At 46.2% G+C, this 10,292-nt stretch overlaps 1 protein-coding gene across 20 annotated transcripts in view; it reads left to right on the forward strand.

Annotated features, from left to right (window-relative positions):
* Window positions 1-8,228, forward strand: part of GTF2IRD1 (GTF2I repeat domain containing 1) — a 70,209-nt gene extending 61,981 nt beyond the window's left edge. For 10 of the 20 annotated variants that reach the window (XM_088176922.1, XM_088176926.1, XM_088176928.1 and 7 more), the window contains 6 exons: window positions 447-494; window positions 4,633-4,710; window positions 5,727-5,919; window positions 6,373-6,410; window positions 7,105-7,241; window positions 7,975-8,228. In XM_088176922.1, coding sequence (XP_088033048.1) covers window positions 447-494; window positions 4,633-4,710; window positions 5,727-5,919; window positions 6,373-6,410; window positions 7,105-7,241; window positions 7,975-8,049 — 569 coding nt within the window. In that variant the 3' untranslated portion in view covers window positions 8,050-8,228. The remainder of the gene's footprint in view (window positions 1-446; window positions 495-4,632; window positions 4,711-5,726; window positions 5,920-6,372; window positions 6,411-7,104; window positions 7,242-7,974) is intronic. The other 10 variants (XM_088176936.1, XM_088176938.1, XM_088176935.1 and 7 more) reach the window with 3 other exon arrangements.
* Window positions 8,229-10,292: the final 2,064 nt, after the last annotated feature.

The raw sequence follows: 10,292 nt of genomic DNA on the forward strand, positions 1-10,292 counted from the left end.
TGATGATGCAGAACTGACACGATTTCCCTGTTTGCTTTTCATCTGCTTTTAACTTGAGATTATTTTTTTTTCTCCTCTGGCACTGAACAGCTGTGCAACACAGCTTCTGCTGCTCTGGCACATGCCATAAATGCTGCCATTTGGCCATCCATCCTTATGCACATGTGGACCTTGAGCTGCTCAGGAGAGTGGCATAGCCAAAGGGATGCTTGCAGGCTTAAGCACATTCCAGCAAAGCAGCTCCTGGAATGAGGTGGAGAGCCCAGCTCACCAGTAAATAACTTGCCCAGCAGTTATTAGCTACCAAAACTGTTTCTGTGCCAAGGGACCAGAGGAATTTAAATCCTGGGTTTTGCTTTTGTTTGTGACCAAGAAACCAAGCTGCAGCACTCATGGATCTCTTTTTCTTTCTCTTTTTTTTTGTCTTCCATTAACTTGCGCTGTAGCCCCTAGACGGATAACATCTTTGGAAAAAGCCTATGCTGCTTTGAATGGTACGTAGCTCAGTTGATGCATCGTAGATGGTAGCAGACAAGAAATGCATTTGTGTTTTAATATGGGAATGAAAATGTCTAAACCCCCCAGATTTCAGGTATTGTTTTTTTTCCCTCGTTGCTCTGTTTCCCTGTGATATCCAGAACTGAATGATTCAGTGTTTTATTGTTGTTATTAATCCTTTCTGCATTTCTAAGCACCGTTGCTGTAGTCCCTTAGCATCGATGCCATCACTCAGCCAAACGAACCTGCCATGTTCTTCTCATCCTTCATCCATGTGTCCCAGCAATTAATTTATTACAAATCCACTTGCCATTCATAAGGAGAGCTTCCATGGATTTGGGTTGGGGTATTTTTTTGCTTTAACACATACTCTGGGTCAGAGTTGGTGTGTAGCCATGAAGGGGCTCCAGGGATGGGAGATGTGGACTGATGTAGAGGAGTGAGGAAGAGCTCACCTGCCTGTGCCTGGGGCAGGGCACATCCAGCCTTAGTGCCATCAGCTGGGATTTTGGCTCTGGGTCTAGGTGTTAATTGCTGCTCCCGTAAGTTTATAGGTCTGCTTTGAAAACATGCATATGTTAAATTAATTCAAACTGCATTTAAACCTGGGTTACTGCAGAATAGCCTCAGTAAAGTCAGCACTGTTTATTCCAGATTGACACAGGGGTAAACTGAATTGCAGTCATGGAAGCTGGAAGGGGAAAGAATCTCTTAGGATTTGGGGCCAGATCCCAGGCTGCTGTAAGGAGCCTGCCTTCAGCCTGCCAGCTGAGTATGTCTGATGATCTGGCATTGTCTGCAGAAGGGATCTGGGCCATGTTCTCGGTGGGATGTGTTGGGCAGTGACAGTTTTCCTGATGAAGAAGGCTTCACAACACGTCTTTGGGTAACAGGAGGTTATTACTCCATGAGCAGTGGCTGAGCAGAGGACAGGCATCCCCTTGAGCAGTGTTTGAGGGTGCAGGTGGTGGCAGGGGAAGGAAGAAGGCTCCATTGGGTGGATATCCTGCCCAATTATGCTGTGGCTTCACCACTGAGATCAAGGTTCTGCACATGGCATCATGAACACAGACAGAACTATTATTTATCCATGGGATACCTTGGATTTGGTTTTGTGAGGGGTTTTTGAGTCACTAGAAGAATAAGCAGTGGTTTGGATTCTATTGCCCAACAGCAGATACCTAAACCTCAGTTTTAATAATTAATAAAAGTAGCTTGGTATCTCTCAAAGAAATGTTAAGCTCTGACAAGTCCTATAGAAAAAAATGGAAGTGGTGATTTAAAAATGTGACCACTTGTATGTAAATGCCTGTGGAGTGCAGAGGTGCTGACTTCAGGCAAGCAGAATTGGGGAAAACAAAGTTAATCAACTAGCTACTATTTTAATTTAAAAAAAAAAAAAAAAAAAAAAGCTAACACAGACCTGAAGCCAGCAGGATGGATAAACCTGCTTTATGGGAAGGACTCAGCACATTTCAGGAGCACTAGTGGCTTCCTTGATTTACTCCTTCCTTCAATTTACTCCTTGAGTTGATTAATTCCCAAGGCCAAAGGGGTCAAGTCAAAGGGAGGTGGAAATCCCTCTTTCCTGGGCACAGAGGGGTAAGTCCCTGGGAAGCAGTGCCCCTGGCCAGAGGCTCCTCTCTGGCTTCACTGTTATGCATGCTCAGTTCAGGATTTTCATGACATTGATTTGTGCATTGATTTGTGTCCTTGGATGGGAATTCAGGAATAGTGCCCACATCAAGGTGGAAAAAACAAGATCCCTTGGGATCCCCTTGGGATCTTGTATCTTGCACTTGGGTCACTTGGGGCATGAGTGGAAAGGAAAGACCTGCTGCATTTTTCAGTCCCAGAGAATTAAATGAGTGAGAACACTGAATTTTGGTGTGTCTTTGTCTGCTACCATCTACACATCCATACGGGTACGTATACAGAGCCCACAAACTGAGCATTGATGACAAGGAAGTCACAGAGGGAGCCCCCAGGGCTGTCCCCTCTGGTCTGCCATGGCCCCCAGAGTGGCACCACAAGGCATCACTTAGAAATCTTCATCTACTCTATTTATGTTTTGCTCCATGCCATTCAAGATGCTTTATTGCCATCTCTGGATTCACAACTGGAAGTACAACTTGCCCTTGAGCTCTCTTTGCAGAAAGTTCTTGGGTTGGTTTTTTGTTTTTGTTTTGGTTTTTTTTTTGCTTTGTTTTGGTTTGGGGTTTTTTTATTTTGTTTTTGCGTTTTGTTTTTTTGGTTTCGGTGGATTTTTGTTGTTTTGGTTTTTTTGTTTGTTTGGTTGGTTCGGTTTTTTGGTTTTAGTTTGTTTTGTTGTTTTTTGGGGTTTTTTTTGTGGTGGTTTTTTTTGGTTTTGTTTTTGGGGTTTTTTTGGTGTGTGTATGTAATATCCAGACAAAGCAATTGTTTTCCAGGTGGAGAAGAGGCTTTTTTGAGGCTGTACCCTGCAGTAGCAGGGTGCAGAGGTTTGAGGTTGCCAGTTTCTCCCCAGCACCCACAGCAGCAGAGTGGCTGAGATGTGGGATGGAGATCTTTCTACCTGGAGTGCTGGGCACTGAAATCAGTCTCATGCAGGAGACAGAGACCTGCAGTGGATTTTCATCTTGCATTTAAAACAAAACTTCAAGCCATGTGTTTGCTTGAAACCAAAACAAAAATCATGATTGCTCAAAATAATAAAAAATCATAATCATGTAATTGCTCAAAATGAAACTAAATAGCTGCAGACTGGGGGCAGAGGATGCCTTGATCCCTCATGCCAAGGTTTGCAGGGATCACCTTGATGCAGGTGGGTAAAAGCCCACCATGAATTGTCTCTGCTCTTGTGAGACCCCACCTGAAGCACTGCACCTGGCTGAGGCCTCCAACACGAGAAAAACCTGAACCTGTTGGAATGAGTCCAAATAAGGCTGCAAACTTACCCAAGAGCTGGAGCCCCTCTGCTCTAGGGCCAGGCTGGGACAGCTGAAGGTGCTCACCTGGAGAAGAGAAGGCTCCAGGGAGACCTTAGAGCCCCTCCCAGGGCCTAAAGAGGCTCCAAGAGAGATGGAAAGGGACTGGAGACAAGGGCTTGGAGAGAAAGGACAAAGGGGAATGGCTTCACTCTGACAGAAGGCAGGGTTAGATGGGATATTGGGATGAATTTCTTCCTGGTGAGGCCCTGGCACAGAGTGGAGGTGTTCAAGGCCAGGTTTGACAGGGCTTGGAGCAACCTGGGATAGTGGAAGGTGTCCCTGGCCATGGCAGGAAGTTGAAACTGGATGGTATCAGAAAGTCCTTTTTAACCCGAACCATTCAGGGATTCCATTATTTTCACCCAGTGGCTTCCCAGCCTGGCTGCCAGAGCCTGCCTTGGGTGCAGTGAGGATCTTCTTTGGGAGGAGAGAAGGTGGGGAGTCCACCCCACTGAGCTGGTCCTGCATTGTGCATCCCAGCTGGGAGGGGTGACTGCAGCAAGAGGCAGAGGTGTGTTCACTTGGTACTTTTTACCTGTGGGGGAAAAAAGGCATTGAAAGGGACAGGTCAGGGTTAGGGTCATTTGACCCTAGGTCAGAGGTTAGGGTCATGACCCCAGTCATTTGTCCTGGAGCCTCCTGAGGATGCTAAACAGCTGAGTGTAAAAATCTACTGACTTAGGCACATCATTTGAAATGAGAGAATGAAAGAGAAACTGTCTAGCACAATGAGGATAATTAAAAAAGCTAGTAAAGCCAAGCTGATTATATGGCATATTATAAAACAATACTTCACTTAGGAGCTTAGCCTAAGTGCTCTCTCATTCTTGATGTCACTCGTGGGAGCATTCATGGCACTGAGGGCTTGAGTCTTCATTGCTTTGCATTTTTTCTAGTCATTTCCAGCCCTGAAAAGTAGATATAAAATGCTTTTAGCTGTGGTAGCACATGGCAAATGGAGATCTGGCAGCATTTTAGAGCTGCTTTCACAGCTCTGAGAGGTGTTGCAGGGTGCAAGCACAGAGCAGCACCTCTGAGGTGTCCCCAGGCCATGCTGGGGCAGAGGGACAGGGATTCTGTCCTGCATTATGCCAGTGAGATTGGTTTTCCAGGGGCTCAGAAGGAAACAGGTTAAGTTCACCTCTGTTCTTTCTTGCTTTTGCAGATGAGGATGATGCCAACAGGCTTGGAGAGAAGGTGATTCTCCGAGAGCAAGTGAAAGAGCTTTTCAATGAAAAATACGGTGAGTCTCCACTTGTACACATCCTAGGGTGAGAGTTGGTTTTGCTGAGAGCAGCCACAGTTAAAATTATTTCCACAAAGGCCTCTATTTATAGCCCAAGCACATGGCAGCTGCTGCAGCACAGATAGTCCTGCTGCTCCATGTTACAGCCTGTCCCCAGGGACGTCCCTGTGTCCCACTCTTGGCAGATGGGACCATTACCTTCTTGTTGACAGCTCATCCTTGGAGAGGGGAAGGGATATGGTAAAATGTAGCACAGTAGCAGGATTTGTTCAGTTTGATGTCAGCCTTTGATGGGACAGACTCTCTGTGAGGAAAGCCAGAAATGTGGCTGGGTGGCCACTAACAGCTTCAGGTTTTAGGGCTGCAGAGATGCAAGGTGGGACCAGGCTCTTACAGTCAGAAACAGTGCAGGAGTGAGGGATGTTCTGTGCTCCCCAGTGAGCAGAAAATGAAGGGATAGCCAGAGGGGAGAGCAGCAGGTTTAATTGTACAGAAGGAAGGCATTTTAATACAGCAAGGAATTAAACTGAGGTGTATCACTGCCATAGGATATTGTGGAGACCAAAGAGATAAATTGATTCAAGAAATGGGCAGGAGTGATAGGTTGTGATGATGAGGATGGCTTTGATCTCCACCCCAGTGACCCCCAGACCTGCTGATGTACAGAGGCAAGAGGAAATGGGCAAATCTCTTGCATTTCCCCTCTGACCTGGGCTGTCCTGCATGCTGCTGCTGCTGCTGCTCCAGCCATGGTGTTGGGCAAGTGCAGCAGTGTGTGGGTTCTGAACTCACCTGAGGCTCTTGGCAGAATTCTAAATGGAGATTAACAGAGCAGACAGTAAACTGGGCAGGTACATGTAAAATGGCTGGGTGGGATGTGACTGAAGCAAAGGTTGGGCACCATAGCAGCCATGGCATCCCAAAGTCCCCTAGAGCTCTTGGTCCTTCAGTTGGTTGGTTCTGGATCCCTGTAGGGTAAAGCTGTTGTGCTGTCCTCTGTTCTGCCATTACAGGAGAGGCTCTGGGCTTGAACCGGCCTGTCATGGTGCCCTATAAACTCATCAGGGACAGTCCTGAGTCTGTGGAGGTTACTGGGTTGCCAGATGATATCCCTTTCAGAAATCCCAACACCTATGACATTCATCGGCTGGAGAAGATCCTGAAGGCACGGGAGAGCATCCGGATAGTGATTATAAACCAGCTCCAGTGAGTTTTCCCAGCTTTGTGATGGGGGAAGTTTCTGTTCGTTAAGTGTTGTCCTTGCTTCTTCAGCCATAAGCTGAGCAACTCACCATGAGGCCATCAGAGCCACCACATACCTGTGGAGGACCTGCTCCATACCTGGCATCCACTGTCCTGTGCCACAGGGAGGTACTTGGCCATGGGTGGGCACAGTGAAGGGTTAGCAGGGCTGATTTGTCCCCTTTTTCTTGTGCAATTTGGCATGATGATGCTGAGAAAAGATGTGACATGGGGGCTGGTAACTCAGAGACACAGCTGAGTTCTTTCAGCTTGCTGCTCTCCAGGATGCACTGGACATGCTCCAAGTCCCCTCTCCACACAAAGGGGTGTCAACTCAGGGTCAGGCTCTGGGCTGTGTCTCAGCACAGGCAGGCACACAGGGTGAAACAACTGACTCATCCCTTGTCTCTTCCACAGGCCATTTGCTGAAATCTGCACCGAGGCCAAACAAACAGGTAAGGGAAGGGCTAGAACATAACTGTGGCTTTCCTGACACTGTGGGAGAGAAAATTGGATGGGAGTTGTGAGGTGGCATTTGAACCTCCCACATCCCCAGGGCAGGATGGGGAGAAGATCCTACCTACAAAAAGTTAGGCTTGGCATCTGTTCCAGAGTAAACTGTCCTCTTGGAGGATTCCACTTCTGTGAGCTGTGGGAAGACTGGGCTGTTTGCCTCAAACTTCCAGCATGTTGTGGAGGATGTGATTATCTCTCTCCCATTAGCAATTTACTCACCATGAGCAATTTATTCCCTGGTTAAAGCCCTTAACTTGAGCCATTATTTAGCAGTTGAATTTCTAAGGCAGACAAGGTTTCTGTCATCACTGGGAATGTGCTTCTCTCTCTGTCCCATCATCCTAATAAATCTCAGAGAGTTTTAATCAAATGTGTCAGAATTAGCAGTCCTAGAGATGACTACGATCCTGTAAGTTTTATGAAAAGAGATGGATGAATAGAGAAGGGAGATCTGGGAAATAAGATCATGCCTGCAGTGTGAGGAAAGCTGCCAGCTCTGTGCCATGTCACGGAGGCCAAGCCTGTGTCACCAGTGGCAGATACTGCAGGGGAAGCTCTGTGGAAGGCGAGTCCCCACATTTAGGGACCACTCTCAGGGCTCGGACACCTCATGCCTTCCCTCTCTCCTTGCAGAGAAAGACATCAGTGTTCCCAAACGGAAGCGGAAGAGGATCTCCGAAGGGAACTCGGTATCTTCCTCTTCCTCTTCTTCCTCTTCCTCTTCTTCCAATATGGAGTCTACATCATCAACAAATCAGATCTCGCTTGTGGTAAAGCCTTCCACATATTAGGGGGGTTACTGCCTACCTATCTTTCTGCTTCAGGATGCTGCTCTCTGTTCTCCTCGAGCTGTCACCACCTCCCTCTACCTGACAAACACTATAAAGTATGATGTAAAATGGCACAAGCAGGTTTGGTGAAGGAGGGGACACACCTGTGGGGCTGTGTTTTCCTGCAGGGTTTGTCTGGGAGAAGTCAGCTGAGTGAAGTGTCTGACACTCCCTGGGGCTCTCCTGCATTCCTGCAGTGTGCCTCCTCGGGAATGCTCAGCTTTAGTGGGTGCTGCACATGAGACAGGCTCAAACAAATCCCTCCACCCCAGTGCTGGTGGCATCACCTCGGGTCTGTGGTGCCTCTCAGCAGAACCTGATGGTTCCCCATGGTCCAAGCTGTGCTGGGTGTACCTCTAGCTCAATTCTGGGAGCAATGCAGAGCTCTAGAATGCCACAAAATAGGAGATAAAGTCAGGGAGATGCATACAACTGCACTCCTTCAGGGCCTAGCTGTGGTTGTGGATGTTACCAAATAAAACTCCCCAAAAATGCACAAGAGGAATATAAACTTAAAAAGGTTTTTGTCAAGTTTGCTAGTGGTATTTTGGTTTGGGGTTGTTTTTTTTCTCTTACTTGGAAAGTGGGAGCAACAGCCAGTTGATGTGTGCATGGTTTTGTGTTGTGTCCTAATGGAGATTTTTTGCCTTCTTTTTCTCTCCCTCTCTTTCAGCAATGGCCCATGAACATGTACATGTTAGACTATGGTGGTCTAAACGTCCAGATCCCAGGACCTATTAACTATTAGACCTCAATATCAAATAAGAACCTCAAATGAAAGAAAAAATAAATAAATGTAATTTATGTAAAAAGTGTATATTCCAATATGTATCGATGCCTTTTAGTTTTTCCAATGATTTTTACACTATATTCCTGCCATCAAGGCCTTTTTAAATAAAAATAAAAAGTGTTGCCTTGCTCTTAAAAGTAGTTATTTTATTACATGATAGTATTGATAAATAACACTTATAGGTGAGCAGAAGGGCAGAAGGGCACTCCTTGGACAGATTTTTTGGGCTTTGGCTGCTCAGTAATAAATCCCTAGTGTCACCAGTGCCTGAAGCCAAGAGGTCTGAAATGTTTTAATGCTTCATTTAATTTAGCTCAAAGGTGTAAAAATTTATGTACAGAGCTGCCAGAGGAGTGGCACTGAGCTGCAGTGGTGACAGAGGAGGGAACCAGCCCTTCCAAACATCAGTCAACTTCACCCATGAGTTCTGTTGGCTCCAAAGCTGAAGTGCATTTGAGTTAAGGGGGAAAGAGGTTTCAGGCCCCCCAAGAGGTGAGATCCCCCCAGGCCCTCTCGTGTTGAGTCTCCTGGCATCCCAGACTTGGAAAGGCACAAAAGATCAAATTGTGTGCATTTAACTGGCATCTGAACCAGGAAAATTTTTCAGCCACTGAAGTCCTTCATGGTTTATGATTCTCATTCTGTGATTTTATGGGAGACTCTGATGCCTTTTGGGGGAGGAAGCTCCCACAATAGAATCGTGAAATTGTTTAATTTGGAAAAGATCAGGAAGATTGAGTCCAACCATTAACACAGCACTGCCATGCTCCCCACTAAACCACATGCCTAAGGACCACATCCACATGTTTCTTGAATGGTGGGAGGGTGATGGTGATGCTTGCACTTTCCTGGACAGTTATTTCAATGCCTGACCTCCCTTTTGTTGAAGATATTTTTCCCTAATAGCAAATCTAAACATCCTCTGGCAAAACTTGAGGCCATTTCCTCTTGTTCTGTGAGAAGAGCCTGCCTGGCTACAACATCCTTTCAAGTAGTTGTAAGCAAGAACATCCCCCCTGAGCCTCCTGTTCTGCAGGCTGATCACACTGATGCTACACAGGTTCCATAACACTGGACCACTGCAAGTGGCAATGCTGAGTGCATCCAGGGATGGCCCTAGACTCCTCCATGCACCCTGGACTACTTTACCCCCCATAATAAACAAACCAGTAAATGGAGGGATATAATTTTAAATTCCTGCCCTTGTATTCCCATTCCATTCCTGGAGTTTGGCAGCAGAAGCAAATGGCCACAACTGCTGTTACTTTCCACTGCATGTGTTTAACTTGTGCTTTGTGCCTGCTGAGAGCAGTGCATGGGTGAGACATGGTGGGAACTAATGTCAGTGCAAGAAACCAAGAAAGAAGAAACATCCTGGCTTGTGTGTAGGTAAATGCAGCCCAGTGAAGCAAGAGCCCTGGGGATTCTAGCTTTGGAGTCATTATAAACAGTGATCCGTGGCATCACTGTGAGCTGAGTGTCCCTCCAGGATTGCAGGATGGGTCACCACAGGCTTGTCACAGCAAACCTGCCCCAACAGCAGTGGCTGTGGTCCACTGGTGAGTAGATGGTGACAGACAGAGGATCAAAGTCACTCCTGATGGTTTTTCTGAGTATAATCTGCTGCTTTATTTGTTTTACATGTTTTTGCTCTGCTTGAGTCTGTGTCCCTTCAGGCCAGGAGAAGGCTTTGGACAGTGCATAGAAGTGTTATTTGATGGTGGGTAGAAATGCTACTTGATGGTGAGTAGATACGTTTCAAGGCAGCTGCAGTTTCCTGGATCTGCTCTGGAGTTAGATGCAAATGATCACATGAGTTAATAAAATCCCAAGTGAATGCAGGATATGGCACTGTAGTGGTTTTGGTTCATCAATTTGAGATTTCCCAGCCAATGCAGCAATTTATGTCGTGGCTTTAGCACTGGCCAAATTGCCAGTGCACCCACTAGAGTTATTTACTCATTTCCTGCTGTGAGATAGGATTAAGAAGAAGGCAAAACAAGCTCAAACTTTAAAGAGTACAAAGAAAAATTTTATTACTAGAACTATAAGAAAAAATAATAAGAATCAGAATTAAACTTTCATAACACTTCTCCTCTCCCCACAACTTATTTTTTTTCACACCGACAACGTACAGAAACAGATCAGTCAGTTTACCGTCTCTAAAAGTAGTCTTTCACCTATTTACTTGGTAGAGGAGA

Source organism: Sturnus vulgaris, chromosome 21 (genome assembly GCF_052056855.1).
Source record: "Sturnus vulgaris isolate bStuVul1 chromosome 21, bStuVul1.hap1, whole genome shotgun sequence".
In the NCBI taxonomy this organism is placed as follows: Eukaryota; Metazoa; Chordata; class Aves; order Passeriformes; family Sturnidae; genus Sturnus; species Sturnus vulgaris.